At 35.4% G+C, this 24,064-nt stretch overlaps 1 protein-coding gene across 1 annotated transcript in view; it reads left to right on the top strand.

Annotated features, from left to right (window-relative positions):
- Nucleotides 1-21,020, top strand: part of DHX15 (DEAH-box helicase 15) — a 53,973-nt gene extending 32,953 nt beyond the window's left edge. Inside the window, exons 6-14 of the mRNA NM_001098018.1 lie at nt 1,571-1,738; nt 9,589-9,675; nt 10,639-10,788; nt 11,177-11,285; nt 11,792-11,983; nt 14,939-15,061; nt 16,478-16,668; nt 19,083-19,252; nt 20,453-21,020. Of these exons, the coding sequence (NP_001091487.1) occupies nt 1,571-1,738; nt 9,589-9,675; nt 10,639-10,788; nt 11,177-11,285; nt 11,792-11,983; nt 14,939-15,061; nt 16,478-16,668; nt 19,083-19,252; nt 20,453-20,570 (1,308 nt within the window). The 3' untranslated portion in view covers nt 20,571-21,020. The remainder of the gene's footprint in view (nt 1-1,570; nt 1,739-9,588; nt 9,676-10,638; nt 10,789-11,176; nt 11,286-11,791; nt 11,984-14,938; nt 15,062-16,477; nt 16,669-19,082; nt 19,253-20,452) is intronic.
- Nucleotides 21,021-24,064: the final 3,044 nt, after the last annotated feature.

Raw genomic sequence — 24,064 nt, 5'->3', positions numbered from 1 at the left:
CCAAGTTTAAAAAAATAATGTTTAGAACTTTGTCTACATAAAAACAAACAGTGTGGGATTTTTTTTTCCTCACTCTTTAGCGTTGTCATTATATCACATGCAGTAGTGATTTTGTTTCAGCTCCATACATGCTTAGCAGATAGTTTCAAATAAATTTGGAATAATCTTGTTAAAATTTCTAGAGTCTGCAAATGCACAATTTGGGGCTTTTAACTTTCTATATAAAATCTGGTATTTGGTGACTTCTGAATTAACAGAATTGAAAAATATTCTGAATTTGGCATCAGTTTTCCTATACAAGATTTATATATGTTTTTAAGAACTATGTATGTATGTGTATGTGTGTATATATATATATATATATATATATAGTTTGGGGTTTATATTGTGTTTGTGTTTTTTTTTTTTAAGATCTAATTTTGTTTTTGTATACCAGCAAGGGGCATTCTAATCTAGATACAGCATTTGAAAGCAATTTTTGGGTAAAAATATTTCTTTCTTTTTTCTTTTTTTTCAACGAATAGCAAACTTTCATTTCTTTTGGAAACTGTATACCTCAAAGGAAATTGGTATATAAGATCTTTAGTAATTTTCTTTGTCACAGTTTTTAAGACCTTATCAATACTCCAGAAAGCTGGTATGTTTTAAATTGGTTTAAAATCTGTTTTTGTTCTTACATATATTCTTTTAACACGGAAACAAAGTTGCATTTTAGTTAAATCATTTTAAGGAAAATTATTCTAGCTTGATTATAATATATAATAAGTTTACTTGGTAAATTTTTAAAAATTGTTCTGTCTTTTGAATAAAGGATAATTTGTCAATAAGGGTAACTTCTGATTGATACTGGCCATACTGCCAAATCATTTAGTGTACTTCTGAGTTTAACTGAACTAAAGCTTCTGTAAAATTTTAAATATAGCTCCCTTCCCATGTTAAAGTCCCTTTCTCATCCCCTAGAGCCTTCACCTACCTCTCTGTCTCTCACACCCTCCCAGTATTCATTGTGTCCTCTCTTGAAACCTGGAATTGAATGCAAATGTGTTGGAATTGTTTTGTGTATTAGGGAAATTTTTGAAGAGGCTTTAAGATATTTGGGTTAACCTAGTTCTTAAATATCTATGTTGATACTGTAGAGGTGTGTGTTCTCATTAGGCACAATGAAGCAAATCTTCCATATAATTGCATTAGTGATACGTGACATTAAAGCCTAATTGGCTTATTTAAAATATCTTGCACATCAATTTCCTGTAGATTGTGAAAATTGAAAAGGTTATGAGTACAGTTAAATATTCCTGGGTGAGAAATTTCAATTTTAGTACAATTTGTTGAGAATTAATTAGGACATTGACTCTTAAGAAAAAAGGGTATGGAATGTCAATAAGGCAATTGTGTGTTTATGTGACTAGAGAAATCAAAGTTTCTTGGATTATTTCTGAAATCCCAATGAAATCTGCTGAATTAATTGTGATGACTAAAATAAGATGCATAGAACTAGGATTCTGGTAAATCCTTAAAATGTTTCAGTGTGTATTCATTCTGTTTGCACACTTAAACTTTTATTTTGTAGGAAATTGATGAAGCCTGTAAGAGAATAAAGCGTGAGGTTGATGATTTGGGCCCTGAAGTCGGTGACATCAAAATCATTCCATTATACTCCACACTCCCACCTCAGCAGCAACAACGCATCTTTGAGCCTCCACCTCCAAAAAAACAGAATGGAGCAATTGGAAGAAAGGTAACATTGAAATGTTCTCTATAAACATTGCATTGATACTGAAAGATTTGTCTGTGAGATATCAAATTGTATTGAATTATAATTCAAGGAATAAGTAACAGGTGATTGTGGTCTGAATTGTATGCTACATAGTTATCTGTATTTCCAAAGTAAATAGAAGGAAATGTATTTGTGTCGAATTCTGCATATCTTTTGACAGGTACTGCTACCATGTCCCTGGGAAATTCTTCCTTAGCAAATGGAAGGTTGCTTAGGGTGAAGAAGGTGGCCAAATGTCTTTCTCCTGATTAAATCACTTGGCACAAAGTACTTTTTTCTTCAGTTCCTTGGCTTCTCCCCAGAATTTTTGCTCAGTTGCTCAGTCGTGTCCTGCTCCTTGCAACCCAATGGACTGCAGCATGCCAGGCTTCCCTGTCCATCAGTAACTCCCGAAGTTTGCTCAGACTCATGTCCATCGAGTTGGCGATGGCATCCAACCATCTCATCTCTGTCATCCCCTTCTCCTCCTGCCTTTAATCATTCTCAGCATCAGGGTCTTTTCCAATGAGTCAGTTCTTTGCACCAGGTGGCCAAAGTATTGGAGTTTGACTTTAAGCATCAGTCCTTCTCCTTTAGGATTGACTGGTTGGATCTCCTTGCAGTCCAAGGGACTCTCAAGAGTCTTCTTCCCCACCGCAGTTCAAAAGCATCTATTCTTTGGCACTCAGCTTTCTTTATAGTTCAACTCTCACATGCATACATGACTACTGGAAAAACCATGGTTTTGACCAGATGGACCTTGGTCAGCAAAGTAATGTCTCTGCTTTTTAATATTCCGCCTAGGTTGGTCATAGCTTTTCTTCCAAGAAGCAAGCGTTTTTAAATTTCATGGCTGCAGTCACCATCTGCAGTGATTTTGGAGCCCCCCAAAATGAAGTCTCTCACTGTTTCCATTGTTTCCCCATCTATTTGCCATGAAGTGATGGGACCAGATACCATGATCTAACTTTTTCACTCTCCTCTCTTACTTTCATCAAGAGGCTCTGGTTCTTCTTTGCTTTCTCCCATAAGGGGGGGTGTCATCTGCTTATCTGAGGTTATTGATATTTCTCCCAGCAATCTTGATTCCAACTTGTGCTTCTTCCAGCCCAGCGTTTCTCATGATGTACTCTGCATAGAAGTTAAATATGCAGGGTGACAATATACAGCCTTGACGTACTCCTTTTCCTATTTGGAACCACTCTGTTGCTCCATGTCCATTTCTAACTGTTGCTTCCTGACCTGCATATAGATTTCTCAAGAGGCAGGTCAGGTGGTCTGATATTCCCATCTCTTTCAGAATTTTCCACAGTTCATTATGATCCACACAATCAAAGGCTTTGGCATGGTCAATAAGCAGAAATAGATGTTTTTCTGGAACTGTCTTGCTTTTTCGATGATCCAGCGGATGTTGGCAATTTGATATCTGATTCCTCTGCCTTTTCTAAAACCTGCTTGAACATCTGGAAGTTTATAGTTCATGTATTGCTGAAGCCTGGCTTGGAGAATTTTGAGCATTACTTTCCTAGCGTGTGAGATGAGTGCAATTGTGTGGTAGTTTGAGCATTCTTTGGCATTGCCTTTCTTTGGGATTGGAATGAACACTGACCTTTTCCAGTCCTGTGGCCACTGCTGAGTTTTCCAAATTTGCTGGCATATTGAGTGCAGCACTTTCACAGCATCATCTTTCAGGATTTGAAATAGCTCAACTGGAATTCCATCACCTCCACTAGCTTTGTTCGTAGTGGTGCTTTCCAAGGCCCATTTGACTTCACATTCCAGGATGTCTGGCTCTAGGTAAGTGATCACACCGTGATTATCTTGGCCGTGAAGATCTTTTTTGTACAGTTCTTCTGTGTATTCTTTCCACCTCTTCTTAATATCTTCTGTTTCTGTTAGGTCCATACCATTTCTGTCCTTTGTCAAGCCCATCTTTGCATGAGCCTGCTGCTGCTGCTGCTAAGTCGCTTCAGTCGTGTCCGACTCTGCGACCCCATAGACGGCAGTCCACCAGGCTCCCCTGTCCCTGGGGTTCTCCAGGCAAGAACACTGGAGTGGGTTGCCATTTCCTTCTCCAATGCGTGAAAGTGAAAGTGAAGTCGGTCAGTCCTGTCCAATTCTTTGCGACCCCATGGACTGCAGCCTACCAGGCTCCTCCGTTCATGGGAGTTTACAGGCAAGAGTACTGGAGTGGGTTGCCATTGCATGAGCCTAGTGGAGTATAAATTAACAGGAGATTGATTGGTGGTGGGGGGGGGTCAGGTTTAGAGTTAATCAAATCAAAACCTGTGAACATGACTTTAAAAAAAGTCTGATCCTAGCTTCATTATGTTGAATGCTGCAACTAGAACATGTTAAAATATTTTCTGTTACTTTATTTGCATTCAGAATTTGGGGGGGAACTTTTGAAATTTTAAGTGATAAATTTAGTATATAATTTTGAAGGTGATTTGTTGACTGAAAAGTACTCATTCTCTGTAGTATTTTTTTACTTCATTCTTTGTCAGTTGATGTGTATAAAAATAGTTGTTTCTTAAACGTTTCTATAATAAAGTGGAGTTAGTGCATCTTCCATGCAGATGGTTTAATTTTTCTTGAAATCATGGGTACTTTGTGTATCTGCTTTTAATTTTAAAATGGTGATTTTATTTATCTTGGAGTAAATACAGCAAGGTTTACCATGTTTGTCTTTTCATGTAGTTCTCTTCATTCTGTTTTGAGTTAACTTTGATGGGGCCCACCTTAACTTCATATTTGAGCTCTTCTTTTCTCTGTTAATACTAGTATACTAGAAATTTAGGTTCAGTCTGGTGCCGGTTCTGTACACGGTACATTTTGTAGACTCTTCAACAGTTTAAGCCCATGGAATAGAATTAATTGTTGTTTTGTTCTGTTTTTTAAGCTATTGCTTTTCATGTTCTTGTAAATCCTAGAATATTTAGAGGAATTTTGTCTTTCTAAAAAGAGTGATTTAGCAGCAGTTGTGTATGTATAATGTTGAGGCCACTGGAGTTTCCAGGGCTTTGGTTTACCTTGGGATATCTCCAGCTTGTAATTCAGAATCAAAACTAAGAGCCACAGTGCTACTTCATCATCCACTAATTATGTTTTTCGTTCGGCTAAAGCTATAGGATCTCTTGCTGGGAAATCATGTTATCTCCTGGCATGAGTCAGCTTCATCTTAGAAGTTGAAGGAGCACTCTCATAGCCTCCCTGGATTGACCCCAGTGGGAGGGGGAACTTCCCTTGCAGTGGTGCATCATACTCTATGAGGGAAAACACTTTGAAGCCCCACGTGTTTAAGGGATAATGAACGATTTTTATAGAAGTTTATAGAGAAGGGTTTACTCATCCAGTCATATATTTTGAAGCTGGTTATGGGAGATAGTACTAGTTGAAAACCTAAGACCATTGAAATGCACTATGGCCAAGCACTGACTGGCTGGCAAGATGAGTAAGTGACCATCAGACCCAGGGCCTGGCAGGTCCAGTTAAAGTAGGAGAAAGGATTGATGGGATTGTGGGGAAAGAGGAAAGGTAATGAAGATGCACACAGGTTATATGAGGGTATGGAAAAGAGGAAAAACTGGTATTCAGTTGCTGCTTTCCTGTCCTCTTTTTTTAAATGCTGTAACTTTGGTAATAATTCTATTTGTAAAGGCCAAGGCTTAATTCTTCTATCATGAATTCATTAATTAAACATTACTGTGCCACTTACTGGAATGGGACTTTTCATTCAGGAATGCTATCACTGATTGATATTCACAAGTAATTTAAAACTACAGGAAGGGATAGATTGGGAGATTGGGATTGACATATACACACTACTATATATAAAATAGGTAACTAATAATGTCCTACTGAATAGCACAGGGAACTCAGTACTCTGTAATAACCTGTATTGGAAAAGAATCTTAAAAAGAGCGGATATATGTATATTATGGAGAAGGCAATGGCAGCCCACTCCAGTACTCTTGCCTAGAAAATCCTATGGATGGAGGAGCCTGGCAGGCTACAGTTCATGGGGTCACTACGAGTTGGATACAACTAAGCGACTTCACTTTCAGTTTTCACTTTCATGCGTTGGAGAAGGAAATGGCAACCCACTCCAGTGTTCTTGCCTGGAGAACCCCAGGGATGGGAGAGACTGGTGGGCTGCCGTCTGTGGGGTCACACAGAGTTGGACCTGACTGAAGCGACCTAGCAGCAGCAACAGCATGCATATATTATAACTGATTCACTTTGCTGTACAGCAGAAAGTAAGACAACATTGTAAAAAAAAAAAATGATAACTGACCAAAAGCACAAAAATAAATAAAATTATGTAGAAAGAGTTAGGGATTTAAGGTCTCCTTCCAATTACTTAAAATACTATTTGATTCATACTTCTGTTAAATTATATTGGATCACATTTTGTAATGTAGTACTTCATTTGTTGTCTTACTCCTCATTGTATTTATGCAAAATAGTTTCTAATTGATAGTGATGAAACTAACAAAACAGCCTTTGAAACTAAAGTTTTAAAATGTAGGCTATATTAAAGGTAAACTTCTATGGGCATTGGGTACTTAACTGGCATTCCTTTTACAAATAATTGAGATCTTTTCGCATGGTGCTCTAACATAGCATCAGTGGTATACTTTCAAGCTTTCTCATAGTCAAGAAAAGTTGAGAATGCAGTACATAAATTTTTGAGGGTGGGTACTTTACCTCTTTTAATCATCGTTGATATTTGTTCAGGTATTTGACTTTAAGCTAAAGCTTCTGTTGCTTTCTACATGCATTAACATTTACTCATAAATTATGTATGCATTTTTTTGGACTAAGACTTATATTTGCTATTTTATAGATTTGGTGTTATTAAATCCAGCAACTATGTTTATTTTTATTTCATTTTCATTAATTTTGTCCATACAGATAGCTGATTTTTCTGTATCTTATCTCAGAGTTTACTAATTAACATGGCTCAGAGCATACATTGCTCAATAAAAAAGAGAAATGGCCCTTGTGGAGATGTCTCTCTAATTTTAAAGAGAGGCTTAATGATCCACTATCTGAAGATAACTTAGTGTGGTACTGCTGGAATATTTACAAACAAATAAGCTAATGTCCTCACTGAATTAGAGACCCCACCGAGTTCCCTAGGGACTAAAAACCCACACTTTTTAACCTAAATGCATTATTGTGTCCAAATAGAATTCAAGTAGAGCATCTCAAGTACTTTGAAATGGAATTATTGAAATAAATCAACGTGAATTCCATTAAAAAGCAGATTATTGAGGGGAAAAGAGATAAATCTACATGAGAGTTTATTCTTAACACATTTAATATAAAAAGATTAGAATTGGCATTGTCTTGATTTTTTTTATCATAGAGTTTATATGGGCTCTTTATCTGAAATAATTCCTTTGTCGTTGAGGTTTGAACACTCTTTAAGGCTCTTTGAGCACTATTGCCAAGCTATAGTCTAGAAGGCTTTGTAGCATATGTACTCTGACAAATTCAGGACCACTTTGTGTTGTGACCGCTTCCTACATAGATCATGTGCCACTTAATACATCTAGAAAATACTTAGGGCTTGCCTCACCCCACTGTTAAGGTTCCAAGGCAGCTAGATAACTTGTATCATTTATTTGTCTGTTGGTTTTTTTTTTGCTGAGTATGTGTGCATGTTTTATTTAGCCTTAGTGAGTATTGTATCTGCAGCTCAAAGTTGTACAGTTTAAGAGTTTTTCCCTTTTTTTGTCCCAAAACCCACTTCTCATGGGGCAGGGAGGTCCTACTCAAATTATTTTATTGTCTTAAAGCTTTCTAGCCCATTAATTTTTTTAATTAAAAAAAGCAGAAAAAACCTAAAAGCCGTGCTTCTCTAGGTCTTTGTTAACACTTTGGATTTCAGAGTTTAACTTCGGGTGGCAGTTGACTCAACAGTAGACACAGAGGTTGCCGAAGTCGGTGTGAACATCACCTGATTCTTAATATCTGTGGAATCACAGATCCACACCTCCTTACAGATGTTGTACAGTTTGTCACACAGACCCAGAGAGAACATGTGAACACCAATTTTTATGGACAAAAATTATTTTTAAATTTAAAGAGTTTGCACCAGTACATTTTTATTACATTGACTGTACTTTGTTCTAGAAGAAATAGATGAAGTGTATTTTTCCCCCAAAATATATGTTTTATACTTCTATTTATATGTACATTTTCAAGAACTGCAGTTTTTACCCCAGAATTCCAGAAAGCCACAAGACCTCTTATATAATAACAAGCATGTGGTTTGTGATTCTGTATAGTTTATAAGGGCTCTGTCTCAGCTGACTAGTATGCAAGAGTTATAAAAGGAAATTGAAGTTTGAGTGTGTTAAAACCGCTCCACTCTTTTAGCTACTTAGATTTGATTCCTGGCTTTGATACCTACCTTTCCACTGCAACAGACTGACTTTGTAGAAGAATATTAAACTCTGGTTATACTTATTGAAGTTTACCTCCTGACCTTGTTTATGTTTGCTTCAGCTCTAATTATTGAATGTTCATGTCTTTGAAATGTTCTGGAAAATATATTTCATTAGCATCAGACCACTTACAGTTTACTGTTCATTTGCTAGTTAGTATGCTTTTCAGCTGGTCAGTGCAAAAAGGGAGCATTTTGGTTTTAGATATATAAATAATTGTATAATAATATCATCCGGTTAATGATGTTCTAGTAGCCTTTTAAACCTCCAAGATTACCTGGCAATGTGCCTAAGGGCATCCTTATCCACATGCTCTTGTTTAAGCAGAACCTTCCACAATGCTCTTCACTTGTCCCTTGTGGGTTGATCCCACCTTATCTTCAACAGCTCTCCTAAATGCCATTTTCTGAGTAAGTTTTCCTTGTCTTTGCTTGGGCAATAAATCCTTTAAAAATCTTATGGCATGTTTTTTATGTCATTGTACTTCCATTCCACCTCTAATCTTTCTTTGCAGATTTTAAAAGCTTTAAGAGCAGACTCTGATTCATCTTCTGTGTCAACTGCTTGCATATTCAGGCATCTCCACCTTAATGGCAGTAATCTTCCTCAGATCAGATGCTCTGAGAAAAATACTAATGAAGATCCCATTTTTCCATTGCTTAAAAAGAAAAATTGTGACATGTCATTCTTAGGTCCCTAATTTTCTAAAGCATATTTAAAATACAGTAAAACACCCACATGAAAAAACAATCATGTTAGTATATAAATACTTTGAACCTTATTCACTTTCAATAAAAAGTTCAAATCATTCCTTAAGATTCCTTGTATGCTGTGACACCCCCTCTTGAGATTTCCAGAACATCTATGTTCAATTCTGATGATACACCAATTCTTACTGGATTCTAAGTTGAGATTTTCACCACCATGTGCCATTTCATTTAAAATATTTAGTTGACTTTTGGTGATATAGTTTTCCTTTGTAAATGTTGCCTGAAAGTATTGAAACATGTACGTGTTGTACAGTTTGAATATTAACCAAGGAGTGTTTTCTCAGGGAGACTCTCTGTGAGATAAACTTATTGCTTTATCAGTTATTTTCTTTTGATTTTGTTCTGCTATTTGAATAATTAAAACCTAATGTAGTCAAGTAATAACCTGAAGATTTTTTGTTGAAAAATAAAGGTGCTATGATGAACTAAATGAAATTTTGAATTCTTAAATATTAATTTGTCTTTATATAGCATTGGTTATTAAAGATTAAACCTAATTCCTGTTTATTTACTGGTTTGTAATTGTTTAGTATAAGTTAAAGACTAATTATTTGAATTGTACTTGGCTTGTAGTTTAAGTTAAATACTGTTCATATCTTAACAGGTAGTTGTGTCAACTAACATTGCAGAGACATCTTTGACAATAGATGGTGTGGTGTTTGTAATTGATCCTGGATTTGCAAAACAAAAGGTACATATTTTAGTACTATAGTACTTTATAAATTAGTGTTCATTTAATAGTACTTATTGCTTATTTGTTTCATGAGTGAAGTTTACTTTTTAGAATTATTTTCTAGTTTGTGTTTCATTTTCAGAAGTCTGTGATTTGAGCCTTTGGTTCTAGCTGGCTTTCACATACTAAGCCCGTGTTTATAATCCTGTGTTTTTCTTTTCATTGGTTTCTTTGTTTCTGTGTGGTGATCCTGAGTGTTTCATATGTGAGTGTATATTCATGTAAGGAGTACTAAAAAGTACAGGATTATCATCCCTGCCTACTAGTCACTCAGTCAGCTAAATTAGTTTCTGTTATGTACCAGTCATAGTACTTGGGGGGAAAAAAAAGTATTATGTTAACCTCTAGTTCAGCAGTACTGAATACCCAAGCACTTTAGCCAAATTAAGGGATTACTCAGTTAATAAATAAAACTGTTTTCTTACCTAAGATCTTTGATTGCATTTGATTATGTTTTATAATTGGGAGAATTTGTTGTACATAGTATTCATGTTTTTGATGGAAAACAATTCTTTAAATTGGCAGCATATAACTGACTTCTGGACTGAGTTCAAAATATTTTCTTGGTGTCCACACTGAACATTGGGTGTTGAAATTGACAAGTTTTTTTTTTCAGGCAAAAACCTTCAGCACTATCCACCATATAAGAGTAAGGTAAAACTGAAAGTATTTTAAATTAGGAAGAGTAGAGCTACTTCTGTGTTAAGTGACTTTTCATTTAGTCTTAGAATGCTGGAGTCAGAATACCTGAAAGAAAGTTAAGGAATGATGAATTCTGTTTCTGCCCCAGCATGATTTATGCTGGTCGTCAATACTACTTTGTTTATTTTGGGGTTAACTTTGGGCTTTGGATACTTTTGTTAGATCACAGTTTTGTGTTTAACTGGAGGATGAATTGTAATGTTATTTACATTCCAATAGGTGTATAATCCTCGAATCAGAGTTGAGTCCCTTTTAGTGACAGCCATTAGTAAAGCTTCAGCTCAGCAAAGGGCTGGTCGAGCAGGACGAACCAGACCTGGAAAGTGCTTCCGACTTTATACAGAGAAAGCTTACAAAACAGAGATGCAGGTAAGGGTTTTACTGTGTCCTTACTCTGTTTTTGGAAGGTTAGATTAAACTTGTTACCAGAAGAAAATTACTTCACTTACTTTATCGTATCTTTTGGCACTATAAGCTGTTCAGGTTTTCCCTGAAGTTTATGGTGTAGTCTACCAATACAACCCTTTGTTATAGTTCTAAGTTGAATTGGGCAGCAGTGGTAACCTTTCAAACCCTATAGTTTACAGGAAGTATCTGATTCCTTTTTAGTCCACAAATACTTTTCTCCTGTTTAAGTCAGTCGTTTAGAAGAAATGCCAAAGGAAATAGCTAAGGACGAGAACAGATATGTTTTTTCCCCCTGGAGCAAGAAGATTATGGGATATTTAACAAAACAAATGTTTTTGTATTTTTCTAGGATAATACCTATCCTGAGATTTTGCGTTCTAATTTAGGATCAGTTGTGTTACAGTTGAAGAAACTTGGTATTGATGATTTGGTGCATTTTGATTTTATGGATCCACCAGGTATAAATTCTCAAAGCATGTTTTGTCAATCTTTTTAACCAAAACTGACTATCCTATTCCTTATATACATTGAATACATTTTACCTTTCCCTTACAATACATCAAGAGGAATTTTGTGTGTTGGCATTAAATCTAAAAGAGTGGGAAAATAGCGAATACTCTTTTTTTCCTTATCTTTCAGGGTAACTAAATTATTTTAGGAGTTATTAGCAGGGCATGAAAAGGGAAAATCTTTTTTTTTTTGAGGCAAAATAATTTGATAAACACATTGTTGAGTTAACAGTTCCTGTACTTAAGAGGTGACGTTTAACTGCCGTACAGGCAAGTTTTGCAGCTTTGTATGAGTCATAGTTAGCTAGATCTCTGTAACTGAATTTGATGGCAGTTTGAGTTTTACGTTTGGTCCACTGTAGAATGAAAAATGAGATTGCTTCTAACAGTGTGTGCTTTGTCACGTTTTTGCTTATTAAGGCAGCTTGTCTTAATAGATTGCCTTTTCCTCCTAGCTCCTGAAACTCTGATGAGAGCCCTAGAACTTTTGAATTATCTGGCTGCTTTAAATGATGATGGAGATCTGACTGAATTGGGATCCATGATGGCCGAGTTTCCTCTAGATCCACAGCTCGCTAAAATGGTTATTGCAAGTTGTGACTACAACTGTTCTAATGAGGTCCTATCTATTACTGCTATGTTGTCAGGTAATAGAGGGAAAGGAACTAAAAAAAGCCCAGCTCTTCAAAGTTTGGGTGGACTTCACTTTTGGGTTTGTTTTTTAATTTTTAGTATGATAGTGAATTTTATAGATGTTTTTAAGGGACTTATTTTGTTTGCTAAATATTTTGAAAAATTGCTTCATAATAATATAGTGTTTACAAAAGTAAAGCACTGTGCATAAAATGTAGTAAAAAACATTGGCTCAGATTAAAATATCAGTAAGAAAAGAATAGGTCCAGGACTGCCTGGTGGTCCAGTACTTAAGAATCTGTGCTTCCACTGCAGGGGGTGTGGGTTCCATCCCACAAGCCTCACATTATAGCCAAAAAATTAAAGAATTTAAGTCTGAAGATACTATAACTGAGTTCTTTGGTAGGTCCATCAGTTTTGGAGTTTATTGCTGAAAGTTCAGGAAGAACATTGTTCTAGTAGCTGGCACTATTTAAGTGAGCCTGAGACAAACCAAGCTATCATTTAAAGAGTAAGCTTTTTCTTCATGTGTAAATTGTATTGCAGTGGCAGTCAAATAATTATTTTAAACTTAGTATCAAATAAATAGAAGTAGTAATGTATAATTTTAGGTTTAAAATCTAATCTGATGGTAATTCTTTTACAGTGGCAGGGAAACACTTGATAAAAGAAATATGTTTAATAGGTAAAATTGCTTAATTTTAAAAATCGAAACATTGAGCTGAACAAATACTACTGTTTTTTATTAATAGCTATAACATTTAATTCACAAATAGTAACTTGGAATTTAGATTTTCCAAAACCGAGAAATATTAACGTAGAAATGTACACTGAATCTTACAGCTAAAAATAGAAAGTGTATTAAGTTTTTACTGACTGGCAAAGTACTCTATAATACTAATTTCAGTACTGGGGAAAATTGACTTCCAGTCACAGAGTGGCTTATTGGTCTTATTTATACCTCAAATAATTCAAACTCTTACATGAAAGTAAAGGAAGAAATTTTTTAAATTTCTAAATATAAAATTTTTGGCTTAGTTTAGATGTATGTTTTAATGATGTGAATTTTTAATTTAAGAACTAGCGAAAATGTTTTTTTTTTGCAGTTATGATTGATCAGACTCAGAGCAGATGGGCAGGGCAGTACTGAATCATTTTAATGAAATTGTAGTTTCTTGCGGAGGTGGTGGTAGGTTGTTGTCTGCCTTTTCTTATATATGTGATTTTTGTTAGATTCTCCTGGTTGTAGTTAACCCAACATTTTAGCTTGAGAGAGTGTGGGGTAAGAGTTAACAGACTGTGTTTGTTACCTACCTAGTTTTTATATTTCTAGCTTCTCTTTTATTGGGAATACTATAGAGTTAGCATTGTTCGAATTTAGAAAACTAGCTAGCCCTTTAAAAAATTGGTCATTATGATGCAGTTGAGATCTCCCATCTACATCTCTTACTTGTGGTGGTTCTGCAAAGCATGGGGATAACTGGTTGTCTTTAGCACATCAAGAGAGTGAACATTTTTGTACATTAGTTATTAAGCAAGGCATTTGTTAGCGGGAGGAACGTTAAAGGATTAAGAAGAAGTCATGCAACTAAAACAGTTTACTTAGTTTGTAATGCTTTGTTTACCATTTAAGGAGTTTCTGGAGTTTGGGGGTCCTGATATAAATAGTAAAAATCAGGGGCCTTATTGAGTGCTTCTTAAACCCAATTATTTAACTCTGGTAGCTAGTTCACATTAACGTTCACAGCTATGAGATTTCTGTATTTATATCTTGTTACCTTGCTTCAGTTACATTAAGCAAGACTTAATATTTACTGTGATCATGTGTCATTGTTTCTATTTGGCTTCTTTGGAATCATTTTAAAGGGGAAACTGTATGGATGGCAAAGAGTAATTTGATACTGTATTTGATCTTGTTGATTATTCCTATTATCTTTTATCTGAACTGATGATATATAATTTTTTTTTAATTGACAAGGTTTTAAGAGCTTTAAAAATGTGTTGACAAAGTCCCAAGCTGTTAAGTATTTTTCATACTGCTTTTATAACTATGGAATTGCTAAAGTGAATTAAGGAAAGTTGTATTTGAAAAAATGTAGAACATACTTTGTAACAACTTCAAGTTTTATGTGATTTAAAATTGAGGCTCTAAAAAAATATTGTAGTTCATTTTGATGACCCTGACATAATGACTGTTTCAGACTAATTGTCAACGTTTAAAATATTGGATTCTGCTTTTATATGAGGACTTCGAGTCAAATATCAATTTTTAAAAAGAACTTGGGACTTTATTTGCTAATCTTTTTCTTAAAATGCTGGAAAACTAGGCTGAATATTCCTAGCCTTTTTGAATTTTCTTAATTCAAAGGCGGTTTAACCTTCCACCACTACTGCTATCATCAAAACCCAAGATTTCATGATATTTTTTATGTTACATATGCTTCTGCTCACCAGTGCTAATAGTGATACCCACCAGCTGGTAATAGCCACAGCACTAGGGAAGAATTACGATAGAAATGTGGCAATAGACTGGTTGGAAAGTTGTTTTTAGTCCTTCAGTGGGGAATTCAGCGAATTAAATGGATGAACTTTTGAAAAATTTTTGTTTAGCTAAAAGGCTATTGACACCATAATTCTGGTTATTGGTAGAGCTATCGGCACTGGTTTTTTCAATAAGTTGAGCTTTTAGTATCTTGATGGCCTTCAGAATAGCTGTTTTTGATGCCTACTTTTAGATTTAGTTAAAAATAATCAGGTACTCTGTAGCTTTGAAACCCTCTTGTCTTACAGATGTGGTTAGGTGTTGATGTACCAAATCAAGGTAGTAAACAGTCCAAGATGCAGTTGGAGGCCATCCTGCCCTGCCCTATGCTCTGTGAACTGACCTAGCTAGGCCTTGTTCCTCTGTCTGTGAATGCGTGACTCATCGATATGGGCGTTTGTGTTGGGCCCATACCAACCTTGTTTAGTCCCACAGTGTTTTGTTCGTCCCACGGAGGCCAAGAAAGCTGCAGATGAGGCCAAGATGAGATTTGCCCACATAGATGGAGATCATCTGACACTGCTGAATGTCTACCATGCTTTTAAACAAAGTAAGTATAAATTAGATTGAAGGCAATCTTTTGTCTAAACGTCACTTGCAGCATATAAGGTATTTCTTCATCTCCCTTTCATTTATTATCTGTGACAACTTTACATTAGAAACCCAGAGGTACTTGAGAAAAAACTCCTGACTAGCATTTAAAATAAAAATTGCCCATCTTTTCCAAAGTTGTTTATTTTTATAATCAGGAGGAAAGCACTAGAAAGCTGGAAAATACAGAGCAGTAAAAATGAAATGCTGGTATAAAATTTACCACAAACATACAGCTTTTGATAGTTTTTTTAAAAACTTTGCCTTTTATTTGAATAGTTTTGTATTACTTACAGAATTATTACTAATATTTTTCCTAATAAATAGCTCTTATGTAAAAGTAAACTAACGAAATAGGGAAATAGGCTACAAATGTCAATGACCATGTGGTAAGTGGTTCATAAACTCAAGTGGGGGGCTATTCAGCATTACTTGCAGTTCAGTAAATGTGCATTATTATTTGAGAGGTACCATTTCTTCACCTATAAAATTGGCAAAGGCTAAAGAAAAATAGTCTTTAAGCTGTGTAGGAGTGGGTCTAGTGCAGTGCAGCAGTCTTAACACCAGAGGTGGGAATAGAAATACATGTTATCTTTATGAAAAGCAGTAGATTTGATATTACCAAGACCCTTATCAAATTCATATGATTTGACTTATAGATAATCTGTGAAATTTTCTTTCAGTATTCTTTGGACAGAGATACGATTCGAGTTTTTTATCTCACAGTTATTTATGATAGTAAAGAAAAATGAAAAATACCTAGATGCCCACCAATAGAAAGATGGTTCAATGTGATGCTATCGCTACATGATGACATATTCTTCTAGCTTTATATCATATTTTCAGAGAGTATTTAACAACATGAAAAAACATTTTCCAATTATTTGAAAACAAGGAAACAGTGATAATGAAGAATGCCCTATTTATAAAAATTAAATGAGAGGAAAATGTGACAATAGTCTCTTGAGGTTCATTTTTATAACTTTTAAGTTGTATTTGATAGTCTTAATCTAAGCCTGTTTTTCTTTGAAAATGAGAAAGACGTGGCATTTTTCCAGATTCTCTGAATCTTCCCGTTAAGACTATCTATTGAAAACAGCCAGGTAGATTTTCATGGGTAAAATAACTTAAAAATAGTTTTTCCAAAATCATTGTTTTGTCATTCAGTAGCCAAAAACCTTAGTGCTGTTTTTAATTTTGACTCCAGATTTTTAGTAAAGTTGATTAAGACTATGATTAATTTATAAAAATGATGTGATTTAGTTCCCTTGTTGATTTAGCTTGCTATTTATATGGATTTTATTTTTTAATTAGATAATACACCTATTTGGATGATTCATGTCCCCTCTTAATTTCCCTCTTTCCAACTTTGTAGATCATGAGTCGGTTCAGTGGTGTTATGACAACTTCATTAACTACAGGTCCCTGATGTCAGCAGATAATGTACGCCAGCAGCTATCAAGAATTATGGACAGATTTAATTTGCCTCGTCGAAGTACTGACTTTACAAGCAGGGACTATTATATTAATATAAGAAAAGCTTTGGTTACTGGGTATTTTATGCAGGTATGTGGACTGTATAGGAGTATATAATTAAATGCTTACTTAATATTTGTTTTCTATAAGCAGTGCTTGGATTCCACTTAAACACAAAATTCAGTTAAAGAATGCCTATAAATAATCTTTAATTTTTTGTCCAGATTCTTGAATGAACTAATATACTGAGAAGTTTTTTACATGTCTTAAGTTTACCAAATGGCATAGTTAGGGATCCAGTTATGTAGAAATCAACTTTACAAGCACTTTTTAAATAATGGAGTCTTTTTATACTAAATAGATATATTGACTATTTTCAGGTGAGTTTTATTAGTTATTTCTTCAATGCAAATTTTGACTTTGGATAAATGTATCAAAGAATTTCTTTGAATCTTGATCTTAATTGGAGATGTATAATTGTACTGGAATGCTGAAAGGAAGCAGTTTTCTGGATGGATCCAGAAGTACAATTCACTTTGTTCTCTTTGTGGAAGCTAATCACCCTAAAATTCAAATAAGCAACTGTTTTATGCACAATCCTGTAGCGCGATCTTTGGTATTTATAATAAGACACGTGGGTGCTAGGAAAGTCAGATATGGAATAATGATTTAAGATGAAAAATAATTTTTAAATGTTTCTTTTGGTTTTAAGTGTTTTATATTGGAGGCTGAAGTTAAAACTTATCTGGTAATTCTTATAGTTTAAGGGACATGAAGCCAATTAGGTTTTTCAAAATGAAAGTGTTTGTGGTGAAAAAATGAAAACACGTCAGTCCCTTATTTGAGATGAGATTGATTTTAGTTATCTTTTAAATATCCCACTTGTTCTTTGATGCTCTCCTTTGGCTATGTATAATAAGTAAGATGTCGCCTGCCTTAAGGCCAAATGAGCCCAATACATAGAGTGGCCATTAAGTGCATGGAGGCAGAATGAAAGGAGATCGGTGCCTGTCTGTGTTTGAGATCGGAATAACAATGTTTATTGTGGCATCTTATTCTGAAGTTTCAGTGCTTATCAGAGTTAGGATTTTCACTATTACCCAAGCATTATGGATTTCTAATTCTCTCTTAAAGCTAAAGTCCATTAGAAATGGGACTTTCTAAGTGTAGTGCCTGGCACCTAGTAGGTGCTTAGTAAATATTTATTGATTGAAATTGAGTTTATTTTCTACTATATGTTAATAATTATGAATTGCTCATTTCTGTTCTTCATACATGCTCTTTGTTACTAGAGTTCTAGAATTGGAAAGGGCATGTTGTCATCTGCTTTGATACTTGTTAATTGTTAGATGATATTGATCCAATTGATATATTTGATTATAGATAGAAATATAGGACAAGAAACCCATGCATCTCCTCTCTCCTCTCCCCACCCTCCAATTCCTTTTCTTATTAAATCTCTCGTTGTGGGTTACTTTTGCTCTATTTTTCTATCTTAAACATGAATTTTCATCTTTTAGTAATTGTTCATCTGCTACATAGTTCCCACCTGGTATTAAAGAACCAGTCTCAGGCAATAAGACCAAATAGTATATATTAGGCTTTGTGGGCTCATTCAGTTCAGTTCAGTCACTCAGTCCTGTCCGACTCTTTCAATGAGTCAGCTCTTCGCGTGAGGTGGCCAAAGTCCTGGAGTTTCAGCTTTAGCATCATTCCTTCCAAAGAACACCCAGGACCGATCTCCTTTAGAATGGAAAGGTTGGATCTCCTTGCAGTCCAAGGGACTCTCAAGAGTCTTCTCCAACACCACAGTTCAAAAGCATCAATTCTTCGGCGCTCAGCTTTCTTCACAGTCCAACTCTCACATCCATACATGACCACTGGAAAAACCATAGCCTTGCCTAGACGGACCTTTGTTGGCAAAGTAATGTCTCTGCTTTTGAATATGCTATCTAGGTTGGTCATAACTTTCTTCCAAGGAGTAAGCGTCTTTTAATTTCATGGCTGCAAATCACCATCTGCAGTGATTTTGGAGCCCAAAGAAGTCTGACACTGTTTCCCCATCTATTTCCCATGAAGTGATGGGACCAGATTTAGGTCCCTTATTGAAACCATTCAACTCTGCTTCCTCTTGTGTACAAAAGCAACCTTGGACAAATGGGCATACTTTGTTTCAAAAAACTTTACTTACCATTTTGAATTTCATGTGATTTTCACTCCAGCATCACCAAGTGTTTCTCTTTTGTTATTTTTCCCCAGTCATTTAAAGGTGTATAAACTGTTCTTGGCTAAGAAAGATGTAGGCAGTGAGTTGGATTTAGCCTGCTGTAGTTTGCTGATTGCTGCTTTTATTGGGCAGTGGTAAATAAGTCTAGCCATCAGATTAAAAGCAACAGGTGAGGCTTGCCTTTCCCTGATTATATAGGTATAGATATATAGGCTTTATATCACTTTTGTATAGCACGTCAGAAGCATTGTATTAATTTACTGGGTTTCGGTTTCAGGTGGCACATTTAGAACGAACAGGGCATTACTTAACTGTGAAAGATAACCAAGTGGTTCAGTTGCATCCCTCTACTGTTCTTGACCACAAGCCTGAATGGGTGCTTTATAATGAGTTTGTTCTTACAACAAAGAATTACATCCGGACGTGTACAGACATCAAGCCCGAATGGTAAGCTTTGTGTCTTTAATTCTAAAAGTTTTCGTTACCATTTTGCTCAGAATGGAATCTGAAAAGTCTTGTCTTGTTCTTCTATTCACTCAGGGGAACTCGGATGTTCCCCAGCTAGGGTGTATACTCCTGTGTATAGATTTGGGGCACAAAATGGTGTGATTATCTCTCAAGAATAATTGCTTTGTGAAGAGGATGGTAGAATTGTTAGTATGGGCATGGGCAATTTGGAGACAAAGTTATACTTGACTAACATGAAAAGTATCTTTGAAGCCATTCTCTTGCTGTTGTGATTAACTTGGTCTCCAGGTTCCAGTAAGTCAATCAGTCTTTGTATTTCAGCTCTCAGTGATTGTTTATTTGTATGTTGGTGCTTTAAAAGCAAAGCAGGCATTAAAAACTGCACCTCTTTTTGTACCATTGCATATTTGATCACAAAATGTGATCAGAACTGACTGACTTTAAGCAAAATTACCCACCCACTGCAGTCCCCCTTTGTGACTTTTTTTTAGGGGGCAGAATCTATTCTGTAACTTAAGAGAGAAAATGTCAGTCAAGAATGGTGGGACTGAAAGCACTTACTTTAGTTGATGTCACTTGCTATATATTTTGGGGCTTCTTTCCTCCACTGATTTGTGACTTTTGACACTTAAATTGTGTAGGGCATTACCATTTTATCTTAAATGCTTTGTTGAGAAAAAAATTATATGGCTAAATGTTTAAAAAGATTCAGTCAGGTGTATTCTTTGGGGTATAGAGTTACATTTATGGTTATTAAAACTTAGAAAATGAGAAGATCCAGTCATTTGAATATCAGGGTGTTTCTTGTATGGAACTTGTAATATTGTAACTTTAAAGAGGTAGATCAAAATAGTGTTCCAGAGTGAAGAAACTTACGACCTTATGTTACTGTCTGTGTAAAAGAAAGGGGTATTTTTTTTTTTTACAAGAATTTATATTGAGTGGTTTTTTGTTTTGTTTTTCAAGTTTATGAAAAGTCCACCATCAGAAAATCTGCAGCTTACTGAGAAGTGCACATTTCTAAAAGTGGTGTTTATAAGGATTAGGCATTCGTAATTTTAACATTGGCTTGGATTATAGGTTTGCATTTATCAGTGTATTAATGAATAATGCCTATCCTATCTGAAGCTCCAGTACTCTAATTGTTAATTTGGTGATTTTTCCCCTCCTTCTGGACAGGTTGGTGAAAATTGCCCCTCAATATTATGACATGAGCAATTTCCCACAGTGTGAAGCAAAGAGACAGTTGGACCGCATCATTGCCAAACTGCAATCCAAGGAATATTCACAGTACTGAAATTCAATGCTTAGAACTGAAATTATTCAGAGGACAGCTTTAAAAGATGAACGAACTGAAAAGTTCAAGTTGTGCTCTTCATGTTGGTTCAATAATGGCCTTTATTTGAAAGCTTTTTAATTTTTCTTTACAGTAAATATTCCATTCTGATTTCATAAATTAAACATTTATGCCTCCCTTTTGTGTTGACACTGTAGCTCATACTGGAAAAGTCGATCAATGTTTTGCAGTTTATTGAAAGTAGTTCTATATATAACAATGTTATAAGCATTTCTTTAGAAATGGTTGAAAATGCTTCTAAAATGTGATTATCGACCATGGTATGCATGATCGTTGTAATTGTTGACATTCCTTTTAGAAGTTGTGAAATGTTACAACTTGTGCTTATGTAGACACAATCTTCTGTCTCGGTACAGAGGCACTGACTTCAATAAAGTCTATTTATACTAATTTCGGCCACAGCACTTTAATATTTTTGTTCTAGTCTAAGTATGGCTTCTTTTCTTCCCAAGTGTGGGGCTTTTTTTTTTGTTTCCTTAAATTGTAAGCATACTATGACTCCATATTCAGCATCTTTCCACAGGGGCTGCTCTTGAACGTAGTCTTTAAAGTGGTATGTTTTAAAGAACATACTGTAGCACTTTGTTAGGTTAGTTAGGATATGATCTAGTGGGATGAAGTATGTCATTTTTAACTCAGAATTGGATCCCCAAAGACAGAGTAATGATAGTTTTCATCATAAAGTTCATTCTATAAGACTGATTATTTATTTTGTTACCAAATTTTTAGCAGATCTTTTTGTTTTACTTAGACATTCTATGTACTCTAGTCACTGAAACAAATGTTTGTATTAAATAGACAATAGGAAGTGATACTGTAGATCTTGGTCAGTTTATTGAATTCTTAATGTTGGATGTTTTGTGCAGTGTACAAAGTCATTAGTATAGTGTGTTAAAATGTGAATTTCCTTCCCTGTGACAGGCATAGACTATTTTATCTACAAATGACCCATCAGAGGGTAGGTGTGACCATCTTTAGGGTCAGGTGTATTCTTCAGGGTGAGTCCTATCAAAGGGTCCCTAGTAAATCAGTTCCTTATATTTAAAGCATGCATACTGTACTCATTAATGCCCGGACTCACCTCTTCTACTTTTCCCACTCAACAAATATTAAATGTTAAAGTAAATTGTAGGTGTACATAGTTGGAATTTAAATACTACTTTGAGGCATATATCTAGTATGGTTTAAGGGAATTAACTGGGAAAGTTACGAGTTTTTCACACTACTGGGATATTTCTATTAAGTGCCTAGTTTTGTTCCTATGGAGTAATCTATGTGCTGAAATAATATTTTAGGTTTTGTTTAAATTTGTTTAAATTTTTCCTGGGTTTAACTGTTGGCAACATTATATGCTTATGTTGTCTGTTAATCAAATTATACCACAGTATACAGTTGGTGAATCAGTTGCATATCTTTATAAATCTATCTGATTTTATAATAGATAGGTTTCTAGTGTATGTACTGTTTAACCTTGTGCTTTTTAAAATCTGGAGTTTGACCATTATGTTTTCTTACAGAGACAAGTTATAGAGCAATGTGTAGAACAGTGTTGGTTATTTATTTGGCAGAGTTTCTAGGAATGGCTCGTATTCTTTGTATCGTGTAAGTGGTGAATATGTGTTGGTAGTGGCTACATGGAATCATTAGAGCAAACTGAGTTTTTATTCTTTATTGTCATGCCTACCAAAAGATTAAAATTCCCCCCATAATATTCAGAAAAATCTTTTTTGAAGATTTCTTAAGAGATCTCCTTATCTCTCAAAATAGTAAAATAGAACTATTTTTTGTTGTGAATATAGTTCTCAGTATCTGCGAGGGATTGGTTCTAGGGCCCCTTGTGGATACCAAAATCCATGGTTGCTCAAGTCCCTTGTATTAAATGGCATGATACAGTTGGCCCTCTGTTAACCCAGGTCCCACATCCCTGGATTCAGCCAACAATGGATTCAGAACCCCTAGATACAGTGCAGACTGTGTAGCATAAGGAAGCAAGACCAGCAGCAAATGGAGCCTTTGCTTGTAAATGGTGAGGGAATTAAGACAGCTTGGGTATAGGACAGGATAAAATAAACATAACCCTGTAATCAATCCGTTTAGCTAGAATCCCCCAAAATAAAAGCTATATGATTTAGTCCTAGGATTTTTAGGTTTGTATGGTACCTGCAAACAATTTCACTTCTCTTCTCAATAATTTTAACGGTCATCCCTTCTGCTCAGATACTTTAGACACACCATTACTTTAGAAGACATCTTAATAGTTGTGTTTGAAATGCTGAGCTGAATACTGTTTCTTTGTAACTTTTTAATTCTTCTAGAGTAAAGTTTGGCACCCCACTCCAGTACTCTTGCCTGGAAAATCCCATGGATGGAGGAGCCTGGTAGGCTGCAGTCCATGGGGTCGCTAAGAGTCGGAAACGACTGAGCGTCTTCACTTTCACCTTTCACTTTCATGCATTGGAGAAGGAAATGGCAACCCACTCCAGTGTTCTTGCCTGGAGAATCCCAGGGACTGGGGAGCCTGGTGGGCTGCTGTCTATGGGGTCGCACAGAGTCGGACACGCCTGAAGCGACTTAGCAGCAGCAGCAGAGTAAAGTTAAGTATGTCTGGCTGTTCTGCATGATGCCATTTAGTTATTTGAGTTAACTGTCATCTTTATTATTTGGCTGAATAGTCTGTTTCCCCTGAGCTGCCATCTTTGAACAGCTTTGAACATTCCTGCTTAACTTCTGATAGGTGTTTTCTGGATTATAGTCAGTACTATGGTCTAAACTGGGCAGAGTGTAATGGAATCTGTATTTTCCAGGGTACCAGACATGCCGTTGCTTCTGTTAATGCAACTTAAAATTGTTACCCTTTCATGCAACCATTACCTTCTAGCTTCTGTGAATCTCACTATAAATTTACGGTGTCTAGTTATTACATGATAGTTTTGGATGTGGCTCAGGGTTCACAATGTTAATATTTGGAGACCTCACCCCACGTTAAATGCATTTATAGCCCATTAAATAACCTTGTAAGGTTAGACATTTTAAAAATTGCTTCTTAAATACTGCTATCAGTCATATGCTAAGTTTAACCCAAATCTGGGAGTTACTTGTATTTGGCAAGTTTCTTGCATCCTTTTAATGTGTGGGCCTATTTTATTCTGTTTGAAAAGATGCTGGGTTTTTTTTGTGTGTGGAGTCTTTATTTATAATTAAAAATAGACTGTAGTAAGTGGAACCAGATTGAGAATTCATGATAAAAATGGGAAGACTACATTTATAACTTTTTTTTTTTAACATTTCTCCGTAATAGACATTTTTGTGGTATTCCTTCAGAGAATTTCTATATTAATTGCTTAGTAATACTGATCATGTTCATTTTGTTAAGTACCAACTCTGGAAGGTATTGTGTGAGTCTTTAAAAATAGATTGGTAATTCAAATGTCTCA

This window comes from Bos taurus, chromosome 6 (genome assembly GCF_002263795.3).
Source record: "Bos taurus isolate L1 Dominette 01449 registration number 42190680 breed Hereford chromosome 6, ARS-UCD2.0, whole genome shotgun sequence".
Classification (NCBI taxonomy): Eukaryota; Metazoa; Chordata; class Mammalia; order Artiodactyla; family Bovidae; genus Bos; species Bos taurus.
This window is presented reverse-complemented; position numbering and strand designations above follow the sequence as displayed.